General features: G+C 41.8%; 1 protein-coding gene across 5 annotated transcripts in view; it reads right to left on the reverse strand.

Moving 5' to 3' along the window:
* MSRB3 (methionine sulfoxide reductase B3) overlaps window positions 1-12,585 on the reverse strand; it is a 182,592-nt gene extending 170,007 nt beyond the window's left edge. For 2 of the 5 annotated variants that reach the window (NM_001435236.1, NM_001435233.1), the window contains exon 1: window positions 12,392-12,585. In NM_001435236.1, the coding sequence (NP_001422165.1) occupies window positions 12,392-12,488 (97 nt within the window). In that variant the 5' untranslated portion in view covers window positions 12,489-12,585. Of the gene's footprint in view, window positions 1-11,553; window positions 12,103-12,391 lie in introns of those variants that run through there. The other 3 variants (NM_001435234.1, NM_001435235.1, XM_059886948.1) reach the window with 3 other exon arrangements.
* Window positions 12,586-14,768: the final 2,183 nt, after the last annotated feature.

The following is a 14,768-nucleotide window of genomic DNA, read 5'->3' on the forward strand; positions in this document are numbered from 1 at the left end:
GAAGACTCTTGAGAGTTCCTTGGACTGCAAGGAGATCCAACCAGTCCATCCTAAAGGAATCAGTCCTGAATATTCATTGGAAGGACTGATGCTGAAGCTGAAACTCCAATACTTTGGCCACCTGATGCAAAGAACTGACTCATTTGAAAAGACCCTGATGCTGGGAAAGATTGAAGGCGGTAAAAGGGGACAACAGAGGATGAGATGGTTAGATGGCATACCAGCTCATTGGAGATGAGTTTTAGTAAACTCCAGGAGTTGGTGATGGACAGGGAGGCCTGGTGTGCTGCAGTCCATGGGGTTGCAAAGAGTCGGATTCGACTGAGTGATTGAACCGAACTGAACTTTGCCTGTAACTCTAACCATTCTCCCTCTTGCATCTACCATAAGATGGTCTTCTTTCTGTTACAGGCCATCCTGGTTCCAAACTAAAAATGAAAGTCCCTAGTCTCTCTGGTTCATCCTACATCCTCAGATACTAGGTTAGTTAGTGCCTGACGTGTAACATGTGTTCAGTCATATTTTTGGATAGATGGCAGAGAAATAGTGACAGCAAGCATATAAATACCTTGTAAAACTACTTGGTCTCAGAGGATGACAAGTTGAGTACGCTTTTTTTTTTTTTTTTTTAAGATGAGAGAAATTTGAGCATGTGAGAGATGCAGTTCGATCCCTGGGTTAGGAAGATCCTCTAGAGGCGGGCACAGCAACCCACTCCAGTATTCTTGCCTGGACAATCCCATGGACAGAAGACCCTTGCAGGCTACAGTCCATAGGGTCACATAGAGTCAGACACAACTGAAGCGACTTAGCACACACACAAATAAGAGATATTAGATTATCCAAGAGCTTCCAGGTGGTGCGAGGGGTAAACAATCTGCCTACAATGCAGGAGATGGAAGAGATGTGGGTTCAACACCTGGGTGGGGAAGATCTCCTGGAGGACGAAATGGCAACTCACTCCAGTATTATTACCTGGAAAATTCCATGGACAGAGGAACTGGCAGCACTACAGTCCATGGGGTTGCAAAGAATGGGACACAACTGAGTAAGCACACCATCCAAAGGAGGCATAAAATCACAGAATATAAGAGAAAATTAATTAATTTAGGAAAAAATTACAACTATACCTAAAAAGTAATCATTCAAAGGGATTTTATCTCTCTATGCCAAAGTTTTTTGGTCTATAATTTAAGGGGTTGGGAACAATCAGCAATTTCCAATCACTATCTAGAACTTCCCTTCAATTATTTTCCCTCATGATCCCTCTTGGTTATTTCACACTTGGTTATACCACAGACACAGGAAGTTCTGATTAGCAATTATATATGTCTGATTACTAAAATAATCATACTTAACATAACAGCTTAGTTGGGAAATCGAAAGCTCAGGAAATTTGAGTGATTCATATAAGGTCACTCATATTTTTTAAAAGCAGATGCCATTGTCTTAATATGAAGAAACTGGCCCAAATTAGCACAGGGAATCAATGGTATCAATTCCAAACCACATACAGAAAGTGCAGAACTGAAAGATTTTTGAAGAATATGAAGAAGGCATAGTTTTTTCCTTCTAGTTAGAAAAAAAGAGCAATAATAAATCCCAGGAAATTGGAGGGAAAAAAGCACACCTGTGTAACAAAGTCACAGTATAGGGACTTCCCTGGTGGTCCAGTGGCTAAGACTCTGCACTCCCTGAATGCAGGGGGCCTGAGCTCAGTTCCACACGCCGCAGCTAAGACACGGCGCAGCCAAATAAATAAATACAAGTCACGGTCTAACCATGAAGCAGATTAAATTGGCATGACTTTAAGCAACTGGACTGTACAGGAGAACCAATCTGACGTCTCACTATGGCGATTCTTTTCTGAATGTCACAGAAATGCTGTAATACCCTAAAAAGTTAAATGAGAAAAAATGTAAGTAAAGGAAAAGCCTACAGGAGGAGTGAGTCAGAACAGTATACAATGAAGAGGATGGACTCTGGAGCCAGACTGCCTGAATTCAAAGGATTTAATGTCTCTGTGCTTCAGACCCTAATCTTAACATATGAACTATCGTAATATTTTATCTCCTTGATAAAGTTACCATGAGCATTAAATGAGTTAATATATGTAAATAGCACATAGTGAAACTAGTGCCTGGCACACAGTAACATTTGTATGTATTTGCTATTATTATTATCGTTACTATTATTTAATATATGGAGGATGAAATATAAAAGCAATGGGACAAAATACAAAGATTTGATTCACAGGAAAACACAAGAGCCCTAATGGATAAAAGTTCAAGGAGTGGAAATAAATGAAACAAAGAAAAACATATAGATAATGAAAGAAAAGGTAATCTCTAAAAATGAGTTATATACACCAATATGGATAACACAAATATAATGTCACAATACCATTGATGTAGGGTTCCAATATGTGCAAAACTGAACAATAAAATATGTAGGGAAATATCCACAGTAAAGCTATAAAGAGATCAAGAGTTTATTAGTTATTTGTGTTAAGTGATAACCACAAAATACATGACTGTGAGCAATTCTAGGCTAAGGGAAGATGGGCCTGGTGAAGGTCACACAGGCAACTTCAACACTCCATTCCTGAAGCTGAGTAGGGTACCCAAACTTTTAAAAATTATTCTTTATGTCTTGTATAGATGTTATTTGTGTGTGTGTGAAATATTTTACAATAAAAAGAGCAAACATTTAGTAACACATTTTAAACGCAGGAGAAGATACTTTTTTTTAACCTCTCAAATTAGTTGTTTCTTTTTCTTTAAAAAGCTCAATGGAAGAGATTTTCTTCTTTAATGATAAGATCAAACTAACTAAATTAAACAGTTAAATATATTTCTAGGATGGTCAAAGGTAAATTCCACCAGCAGTGTACCCTGACAAAAGAGGACTCTTCCTAACTGAGATACATCTCCAAGCCTAAATAAACAATTCTTAGCTGTACATTTAGAAAAACCAATGTAATTTCTCATGTTTAATGCCATTACTTTAGATGGGACAGTTATTAATAATATGATGTTTCTAATACATTGCAACCTATCCTCTAAATAAATACTAAATCTTTAAAAAGGTTATGTAATTTTGCTATGGATCAAATCACTGGGCACAGTAGTTTACAAGGTTCAAATAGGATCTTAGTCTCAGAATAACCTTTATATTTAGTTCCACAAAATAGCTTGAACCAAGTATAACAAGACAATACATAATTTTGTGTAATTTATTAATCATGTCACTTCTGTTAAAAAGTATGAAAGCTACTTGAAGACTTTTAGACAAGCCATAGATTACAGAATCTTAATGCAAAAGCAATATCAGGTATTATCCATCCAAAATTTGTTCATTTTACAGGTATGAAAACTGAGGCATAGGAAGCTAAAATGCCTTAGATAAGAACAGGACCAGGAAACCCAGCCTTTCTAGTTGCTATCCAGTGACTATGCTGACTCCCTCGGGACATGAGCATACACACAAGAATGCAGATATGTCAATGAGTCTGCAATGTTTCAACTGATCCTGCACAAAGGTCAACACCCTCTGCCTTCAACCCATCTTTCCGGCCCTTCTGACTAGAAGGCATGTTCACACACCAAGAAACCAGGAACAGGGCCGACAGTGCGTGAACTCCTTCACGCTCAGTCCTGTGAGCCCAGAGCCCCAGAACCTTCCTTGTGGTCCCTTACCCACATCAGTTCTTTTGGACTGTGCACCTTCCCTTATTTCACTCCACTAATCTAAGACAAAAGAAACACCTACCTACAATAGTCACTAGGGATCTCTCCCAACCCCAAGCAAGCTTGGATGCTCTGTGAACCAAACACAAGGGAAGCAAAAGAAACGAAATAATAATGGTAAATTCAGGGTTCTTGGATTTATATAAGGGCTGTCCTGATATTTGTTAAGGGCTCTAACATGTAGCATGGGTTTATTTTCAATGTTGCCTTAACATATGTACTGAAGGATTGATTTTGTTTTGTTTGGATTTTCATTTTTGCTTTAAATAAAATAACTAACCCAATAAACTATAAAATTTCACAGTGTAATTTATAGTAATAGAAGACAGTCATGCCATGGCCATGACAGACTGCAGAAAAGTACTTCATACAAATCATATACTAATTTTTATCTCTATAGTAACAGATCATAGCCCTAAAAATGATGCTCATATACCGGAAAATTTAATTTTTAAAAAAGTGTTCATGTACTAATCCCTGAGACTATTTAATAGCCCGGCTTTAGCATAAGGTACATTGCCTAGCATAAAGCAGGCAACTACAGTTGAAAGAAGATGTTGAGAAGGAGTTTTCCTTTCATTGAAAAGTTTGGCTATGGCTCACATTTTCAAGCAGAAGTCTCCCCCACATTCTGAAGTGAGACGACAATGAGTTGCTGAAAGTTGAGACCAGAGCCTCCTTGAGAGTATCCATAAAGCAGGAAATAGTGTTGTCTATAGACTTGTGAGTCATAATTTCCACATATGTGTACTTTCCAAACATATGATACTGCATCTATATTTTAAAATATTCAAAATTTTACAGTGGCTGTTTGTTAGTATATATTTTCTCAGTCAATACTACTAAAACTACACTGCTAGCATTTCTGAAATGAGTTAGAAATTACTCTTAGTACTTGGACATAAACATGTCACTTTAGACAAGCATTATGAGCAATGTACTATTTTTAGAAACAGAACCAGGACAGACAGTTGGTCAGGAACTAGGCCTTGAGAACACACTTCCTGAACCAGCACTGTTTCTCTACTTCCCCTGCAGTCATCTCCATACTCTACAAACCTCTCTACCTACAGTCAGTGCACATAAGTCTTCTCAATGAAGTAAATTCCCTCCACTTTCCTTAAAGAAGTCGAGTATCAAGAAACTGTCTCACAGTTTACAAACCAGCACACATCTGGGCAATCTGAGTACACAAATGCCAGGTCACACCTCTGCTCCAGGCTCCCCCAGCCAAGCATCAGAGTCAGGGTATAGTGGCCAGGGAAGTCAACTCAAGTGTTCAAGAACCTTGTAGGTGACACTTGAAAAGAGAAGCAAAGTATTCTGTAAGAAAGCAGGAGGGATGTGATTTATTATAAATTATTTTCCTAGAGATTGGGAAAAGAGTACATCAAAGCTGTATATTGTCACCCTGCTTATGTAACATATATGTAGAGTACATCATTCGAAATGCTGGGCTGGATGACTCACAAGCTAGAATCAAGACTGCCAGCAGAAATATCAACAACTTCAGATATGCAGATGATACCACTTTAATGGCAGATAGTGAAGAGGAACTAAAGAGCCTCTTGATGAAAGTGAAAGAGGAGAGTGAAAAAGCTGGCTTAAAATTCAACATTCAAAAAACAAAAGTGATGGCATCTGGTCACATCACTACATGGCAAATAGATGGGGAAAAAGTGGAAACAGTGTCAGATTTCATTTTCTTGGGCTCCAAAATCACTGTGGATGGTGACTGCAGCCACAAAATTAAAAGATGCTTGTTCCTTGAAAGAAAAGCTATGGCAAACCTAAACAGTGTATTAAAAAGCAGAGATATCACTTTGCTGACAAAGGTCCATATAGTCAAAGCTATGGTTTCTCCAGTAGTCACGTACGGATGTGAGAGTTGGACCATAAAGAAGGCTGAGCACTGAAGAACTGATGCTTTTGAATTGTGGTGCTGGAGAAGACTCTTGAGAGTCCCTTGGACAACAAGGAGCTCCAATTAGTCAATCCTAAAGGAAATCAATCCTGAATATTCATTGGAAGGACTGATGCTGAAGCTGCAACACTTGGGCCACCTGATGAGAAGCGCAGATTCACTGGAAAAGACCCTGGTGGTGGGAATGATAGAGGGCAAGAGGAGAAGGGAGTAACAGAGGATGAGATGGTTGGATGGCATCATACACTGAATGGACAAGACTTTGAGCAATCTCAGGGAGACAGTGAGGACAGGGAAGCCTGTCGTGCTGCAGTTCATGGTGCGGCAAAGAGTCGGACACCATTTAGCGACTGAACAACAACAAGGAAATTGTCAGTAATTATTGTATAAATAAAAATCTAAGCATGGCAATAAAAAATGCCCATAAAGAGACTTACCTGGTGGTCCAGTGGTTAAGAAACCACCTTGCCAATGCAAGGGACAGTGGTTTGATCCATGGTCTGGGAAGACCCCATATGCTGCTGGGCAACTAAGTCCATGTACCACAACTAATGAAGCAATTATTGAAGCCCACACACCCTAGAGCCCATGCTCCACAGTAAGAAAAGCCATCGCAGTGAGAAGCCTGCAACTGCAATGAAGACTAGCCCCCACTCTCTGCAACTAGGGAAAGCTCGTGCACAGCAACGAGGACCCAGCACAGCCATAAACAAACAGGAAAAATCATTTTTTAATTGCCCATAAAGAACAACAACAAACCAAGAGTCCTCCATCTGGTGGGAATCACATCTGCTTCATATTCTTGGGGAAGGTGAAGGGAGGAACTGGGAGGAGACTTAGCAGAACCTGTGTTCAAGGCCAACTGAACAACTTGGAAGAAGCTCAAAGTCCAGAGGAACAAGGCTTGGTGATGATGAAGACTTTTAAGGAGTTAGTTCCCTAGCTTAAAAAAAGATAAGAAGCCACTGAAGGAAATTAAGCAAAGATGTAGCAGCAACAATTTTGCAGTTTAGGAAGGTCATCCTAGCTGCGGTATCCTTTCCTCAATGTTTCCCAGGCACTGTTTGTGGAGGGAGAAGATGTCACGTACCCTAAACAAGGAATGCTCATAAACAGGATGCCATATGCTGATGAGGCATTTTCAGTCGGATCAAACTGTATCTTCTTTACAGCGCTTTTCCTGTGCCTTTGTTCTTGCTCCAGTCAACAAACGTTTCTTCTCCCCTTTATTTTTAACCTTCCTTACTCACACATGTTTTATCTACAGTTCTGGTCTCTTCAAGCTTCAGTCTCACATTTCTAATTCTACCACACACTTCCACATGAATAGTCCACCAGTGCCTCAAATACAATAGATCTAAAACACAACTTATTTTTTTACCCCCACCTACCAACCTGCCCCAAGTTCACTCCTCCTAATCGCCCAGGCTTCACATTTTACCATCGTCTTTTATTCATCCCTCTCTTTTCCCCTCTGTTTATTCCCACATCCAACTAATTGTTTCTTTCTGTCTAATTCACTTCAGCCACGCTTCTCCAATCCTATTGGCACTCCTGGCTTATGTCTTCATTCTCTAACAAAAACTCTTGTAACCTTCCCTTATTAGTCCAGTGGTTTCCTTCCCAATTCAATTCATCCTCTGGATAATTAGATGATAATATATCCTATAATTCAACTCTGATTACGACATTTCCAGGACCAAAAATAACTTAAACCTCATAGCCTACTAACTAAGTTCAAATTTCCTAGACTAGCATTAAAGCCTTCCGTGTTCTAGGCCAAACCTAATTTTCCATCTTTGTGCTTTATTTTCTCTCTATGCCCCCTCATATATGCTCCAGTTGTGTCCTACTCCTGGTCAATCTGACCTGGGAAATATTGGGTACTCAACAAAAGCTGATTTCCTTCCATAAAAGTCTCCTTCCCCATGCCATCTCAATTTATAGGAAAACATTCCATCATTCTGAATAATTGATTCTCACACAGAAAATTAACATATTCATGGAAAATCCTGTAAAACCTAGAAAACAGACAGGAACCTTGCCAAAGACAAGCAGTATGACTGAGCTGCAATGTCAAAAGAAAAAGGTAGTGACAAGCAGGATGCCATAGAAGTTTCAGAACATTTGAAAAGTTAGAAGCATTACATGTGGGACAATGGATGCTAACAGTCTACCAGAGTCCTTCAAGATGATTCATTGGTCTCATAGAACTTATAATCCCCCGAAGAAGATTCATACATGTGGACTTCATAATGCCAGGTAGTAAAATCTTGCTCCAGCCAAGGTACAAAATGTCTTAGAAGCATTTAAAAAAAGGAGAAATTCTAAGAGATTAAGAAAGCTTCATAAAATACCACGCAACAGAGGCTGTAAGGACTTCAACAAATCTTGAGAAAAAGGTATTCCAGGCAGCAGAAATGGTCTAAAGGAAAGGTAGAGGTGGAAAATGCTACAAGTGTGAGAAATAGGAAACCAACTGATGAACCCTGGGCCCCTAAACTATTACTATTTTGAATGTCTCTAATGACCACTTACACAGTTTTAATGAATTAGGAGTGTATGAGCTATTTGAGCTCAGGGTTTTACTTCAATGAATTCCTGAAAACAGGCAGATGATTATCTGCAAGATGGATTAGTCGTTATTAAACAGGATTTTCACAGCTCTGTTGGATCCTAAACTGCGTCATAATCCCTGAGTGTGGTGTTGCACTCAGTTTACTCCCAGAGGCTGGCTCTTCGGCATTCCTGCAGTAGTATGAATGAAAAGCTCGAACATCTTGGAATCCCATTGAAGGTGACACGCTTCTACACACACATTGCAATCAAGGAAAAATTATACATACATTTTAAGGACTAGTAACCTTGTAATATAAAGTTTAAAAATGCAAAGTCAAACCATGTAAATGCTTGCATAGTACAAAGAAGTCTACAATTAGAAGAGACTGTAGAGAAAATCTAGATTAACCATGTGACCCAAACTACGTCTATATAGCTATTCCAGGAATTTGGAATCAGGGCTCATTGATTCAGTGTCTCCCTGTGCTTGGCACTGAGGGACACCTACATATCCAGAAACCACTGAGCACCCACATATGACTGTGAACACAGCCGGGGAAAGATCTCGCACAGAGAGATCAATGAAGCTAAGAAAGGCAAAGACTAGAGACAGAGGAAGTTTCAGGTTTTCCATTCCTAGTCCCTAATAAGGTCTGTGTGCATTTGACTTCCATCACATTCCAATCTTTCTTGTTCCTAAAACTAGTTCAAGTTCACCACTGTTACTTGGAACAGAAGCTTAAATGAGGCAATAACCAAAATCCTTCATAAGGTCAATTGGCTGATTTATTACTGAGCTACCTTTTCTATACTTTCTTCTCATTTGTATTTCCTTTAAAAGCCATAACTACGACTTTGGTATATTATAGAGACAAATATGTGAACAGGGATCCAGGACTGTGTTAAGTATTTTTAAAAAGAAAATCCATCATCTCCAGGAAGGAGAAAATGTAGGAGTCTTCAAGGTAAAGCCTTGAGGTATCTGCATAGCAATCAGGGATGCTAACAACTGGTAAATTTTTTTAAAACTTTTTATCTTGTATTGGGGTATAGCCCGTTAACAATGTGATCATTTCAGTTGAACAGTGAAGGGATTCAGTCATACATATACATGTATCCATTCTCCCCCAAACTCCCCTCTCATCCAAGCTACCACATAACACTGAGCAGAGTTCCCTGTGCTACACAGTAGGTCCTTGTTGATTATCAATTTAAAATATAGCAGTGTGTACATGTCCATCCCGAACTCCCTAACTAGTCCCTTCCCTCAATCTTTCCCCCGGCAACCATAAGTTCGTTCTCTAAATCTGTGAGTAACAACTGATAATGTAAAGAATTATCTGATTACTCTCCTACCCAAAGCCAATATAATTCTGAATAAACCAGATGAGTAGATCCCATTCAGTCTCCTCTGAGGCATGAGAAAAAGGTCATAACTGAGCACAGGGCATTTCATCTGGAATGCCCCGAGTGACTAGCCACAGTTCTCCCAACCATGCAAAGAGGTCTGGGTGCTCTCCAGTGATATCCCTGACCCAGACCAAATTTCAACACTGAGTACCAAAACATCTTAGGGCCTGCTTTAACTACTGACCCTATGACATAACCAGCACTTTCTACTATTAGATAAGGGGAAGAAAGTAACAGAAGGTTAATAACATGGCACTCTTTTCAGGTGTATACGTCTATGTGATGGGGCAAGTATCAAGATTTTCCTGAGACAGATCCCGTCTCCCCAAAGCTGGATCCACACCCAACAGATTTGACTACAAGGAGACCAGTTAAACATGTAGAGCAAGTCAGAGTTGACAATCAGAAGCCTGGACCAATCTAGTGGGTGGCTCTGCAGGTTTATATAAACAAAAACAATCCTGGAGGATCCTGGAGTTGGAAGGGACATAGAGACTTATGCACAAATTCATCATTTTACAGAGAAGGAAGCTAAACATTGAAACCAAATTCATCAAACAAATCCCTAAATACAGTAATACAGGTGAGATGAAAATCCAAGGGACTGTGACCAGATTGTGACAGAACCAAAAAAGATTATTTCCTAAAGTTTCTCTAATGGTTGAAAATTTATTTTTAATTATAAAAGAAATACTGTATTAGAAAAATCTATGAAAACTACTGTTGGGATATTTTTTTGGATATTCTTATTACTTAAGTTTAGCAAAACGGTTTCTGACCAAATGGGTTAACATTTCAGTTAAGGTATTAGACCAAGCACCTTTAAAAGTCAAAAAACTGTGTGTTGATTCAAAAACCTATCTGATGTTGTATATTTGCAGCCTTGGCAGATAGGCAGTTTAGGCACTGTGACAAAACTCTAAATGGCAGAGAGTTGCTTATTTTAATACATATTAAAAAAAAAAATCCAGACATTCACGTAGGGCCCTAATAAAAGTCACCAGAAATTAGACTTATATGTCAGCTGGGACCAAAATTAAAAGAATAAATGTTTAAATGGTCCAAATATAAACTTGGTTTTCAAAATTACTGGCAAGGGGCCATAGTACTCTGGGTTTCAGTCTTCAAGGGCTGCTTGACCACAAGTATTAAGTCAACACATAACTGAGGGGAAAAAAAACAACATATACTGTCTGGAAGTACAATCTACCCTTTATCTGCAGCACAGTATATTTTAGAAGACCGCCGATAAAATGTGAAGATAGAACCTGTTGTGTCCCCCAAGAAGTGCTAGTAAAGTTACTTTTAAAGTGTAAATTTGTTAAAAATAGGTCTTTTTTAAAAAAACAATATTAATCAGAAGCAAACATGAAATTGATATTATTTAAATTAACACCAATAATCTGCACACACTAAATATTTTTTAAATCGCCTATCCATTTTATAAATTACATGAATCCTAAAGATTATTTTATAGACAAAAGTAACTTAAAAATCTACTTTGCCACCACCACTGCAAATGGAAATAGGAAGCAAAAGACCAGAGGGTGTTGAATATAATCTATACTTAGTAGAGTCAGTTTTCAACTAATTTATAAGTCTTAGGTGTTAGCCATATCTTATTTTGACAGTTTAGATTATTGGTGGCAAAAACAAGAGCAAACTAAAATTTCCGAAGAAATCTCAACTCTGAGAAGTTATATTTTCTGTTCTTCCATTCCAGATAACATTAGGCATCGAGAAGTTTTGATGACTATATACTCATCACAAATATAAAGGTTCCTGCAACTTGACATTTACCTTAAACTCTACATTTGTACTTTCAAATAATTACTTTTTATAATAATCTTATTCCACATTATTTAGAGAAAACTATCTTTAAAAATCGTCCTGTTAAGACTGCAAAATTACCTCGCTTGATAGCTTGTAGTCCTAAACCAAGTAAGGCAGGAATGGCACCTTTCGATCTTTTATAGCTGTAAACAGCCCAGGGTGAAACTTACAAACCAGACTCCGATGCCCTTTTTTTCCGCTCAAAAACAAAACAAAACAAAACTGGTACCTGGAAAACTCGGGATTTTGTTCAGTTTTGGCCTATTAGACACCAGCCGGGCCCGCGGGAGCCTGACCCCGCGGCGAGGGCGGCGGTGCGCTTCTGGGTGCGCCGCTTGTCGCCACGCGCCCGCCGCTCCTGGCGCTGTCCCCCTACTCGCCAGGCTCCCCGGCGCCCCTCCCGGACGCGCGGCGGGAGGCACGGGCCTGGATGGCCGTTCCCACGCGCCCGGGCCCGTTATCTCAGCGGCTGCTGCGCAGGAGTACCCCCCGGCCCCCGACACACACACACCTCTGCGCGGGGCAGGGGACTCCGAGGTGGTCCCCGCCGCGGACCCGCGCCCTCCGGAGCCTGAGGCGGCGTCCCTTCCCCAGCCGCCCTGCCAAGCCCCTCCCTCGGGGGCCCACGTCGGTCCAGAGCCTCCCTCCGGCTCAGGTTCGCTCCCGGGACGGGATAAGGTGTCAGCGACGCTGCCAGACGCCTCCCGTCGGCGGGGGCGAAGCCAGCCCTGACCTCCTTCTATCCGCCTCGCACCACCCGCGCCCCTCTTGGGCTCAGGAGAGGGGGGCTCCCGGCAGGAGGCTGAAGGGGGCGCTGCCGGCGCTCGCAGGGGAGCGGAGGTCGGGGTCACATCTGAACTCGGCAGGGTCCGGGCGTGAGGGCAGACAAGGGGTGGGGGAGCGAGCCCCAACTCACCGGACTGCACTGCTCCCCGGGCCGCAGCCGCGGCCAGGCAGAGGCTGAGGCAGAGGCAGAGCAAAAAGGGGCGCGGGAGGGTCCGCCGCGGGCTCATGGAAGTGCCAGGGAGCCGCCGCCGCCGCCGCCGCCGGCGCCGCTGTCCGAGCCTCCCTCCCTTCCTCCCCGGCTCCGGGCGACGGACGGGGCGGCGGGAGGCATGACGGGAAATTCCTGGGCACGGGCAGCCGAGTCCAAATATGAGCAAAGGAGACGAGCGAGGGAGGACCGCGGAGCTCGCCCGCCGCGGACGGTGCCCGCTGCCCGGGCCTCGGCAGCGGCCAGCTCCCTCCCTTCTCTGAATCCTCCTCCTCCACGGCTGCCGCCCCAAGGCCGCCGGCCGCCGGCCGCGGAGCGCGACCGGAGGTGCCCTCTGCCAGAAGTCATCCCTTTCCAGTGTTGGGGCCCAAGAGCAGAGCGGAGCACGGGTCCCGCCTAAGACCCCTGAATTAAAAGAGAGAAGAACCATCACGAGGAGACCCGACAGCTAGCCAGGGACCCGCGGGAAGGTGTCTAAGGAGTTTAAGGAGACTCCTGCGATGCGCCCCAATCAATTGCGAGCTCTGGGAGTAAAGGGATAAAAATATTTGGCAAGTGCTTCTCTTGAGTGTGGGGGGAGGCTAGAGCATAGCTGTCAGTTATGCACACACTCAGGCGCGCCATCCTACACAGAACGAACAAGCATTATTGATCTAACACACAAAACCAGCCCTCTGCATCCCAGCTGAGTGGGACCTTTACACCAGGGTGTGTGTATGGGTGTGTGTGTGCCTCGCGCTTCAGTTCAGTTCAGTTCAGTCGCTCAGTCGTGTCAGACTCTGCGACCCCATGAATCGCAGCACGCCAGGCCTCCCTGTCCATCACCAACTCCCGGAATTCACTCAGACTCACGTCCATCGAGTCAGTGATGCCGTCCAGCCATCTCATCCTCTGTCGTCCCCTTCTCTTGCCCCCAGTCCCTCCCAGCATCAGAGTCTTTTCTAATGAGTCAACTCTTCGCATGAGGTGGCCAAAGTACTGGAGTCTCAGCTTTAGCATCATTCCTTCCAAAGAAATCCCAGGGCTGATCTTCTTCAGAATGGACTGGTTGGATCTCCTTGCAGTCCAAGGGACTCTCAAGAGTCTTAGCGAGAGTTAAAAACGGGCTCTTCCCAAACTTGTATTTGAATACCATATATGGTCTTCAACCTCTTTACACTAGTTTTGTATTTCTTTCAACTTATCTGAAGGGTAGTGTTGAAATTTATTCAAAAGGTACTACCTTTATTCAAAAGTGTCAAGCCCAGTGTTTAATAATAGGCCTAAGCCAATAGTGGCTTGACTTTTCTTTGGCACTGATTACTGCCAGCAATCAAGGCCAAATGACCTTAGCTTTACAAGAGGACATAATGATGTCTAATTACTTCTTTTTTTTTTTTTTTTACACTGGCACTAATGGGACAGGCCCTGAAGATGTAGGATTATGTAATTATTTATAACCATTGTGATATGCTACAGAAATGATTAACTGATGGAAAATACTTAAGGGGTAAAAGTCAAACAGATTTAGAGGGTGGATTACTCTAACATGACCTAAAGTACAGTAATTTGTACATCACACTATTTGTTTGAAAATGCTATATTTGAAAATTAGAAACTTTATTTCAAAACAAATTCAGTTCTGGCATAGTATTAAGGCCCTGTATGCCAAAAACCAATCCACTGGCAAGTGGTTCCCCTTAAATCATCTGGTACTGAGAAACACCACATCCCATGAGTTATTCCTGGAAAATGGGCAGATTTCATCCTTAATGTACTAGCAGTGATAATGAGATGAAGGTCAGATAACCTAAGTAAACTAACAGTAAATAAACTGTAAAACAGTATATTAGGGATTTAAAGGACACATGGTATTATTCAATTTAAGTATCTAGAAGTGGGGTATCCGAAGGGGAATATTCAGGAAACTCTTTAAGTTTCCCTCCCTTTCCTCTTTTTTATATATTTTGTATTATATAAGCACTTCTCGTTTCATATTCACTTTTTATTTCCCCCACAGCCTGTTAGTGCAGGAGATACAAGAGACATGGGTTTGATCCCTGGATTGGGAATATCGCCTGGAGAAGGGAATAGCAACCCTCTCCAGTATTCTTACCGAGAAAATCCCATGGGCAGATGAGCCTGGCAGCTACAATCCATAGGGTCACAAAGTCAGATACAACTGAAGTGACTTAGCACACACCCCCCACAACATGTAGTATAATTCTTTGCCCATAGTTTAAATGTTTGTTTAAAAACAAAAGTAAAATGAGCACATTTTGTAGACTGATGTACAGGAGCTCCCTAAGTGTAGAGAAAA

Source organism: Bos taurus, chromosome 5, assembly GCF_002263795.3.
Source record: "Bos taurus isolate L1 Dominette 01449 registration number 42190680 breed Hereford chromosome 5, ARS-UCD2.0, whole genome shotgun sequence".
Classification (NCBI taxonomy): Eukaryota; Metazoa; Chordata; class Mammalia; order Artiodactyla; family Bovidae; genus Bos; species Bos taurus.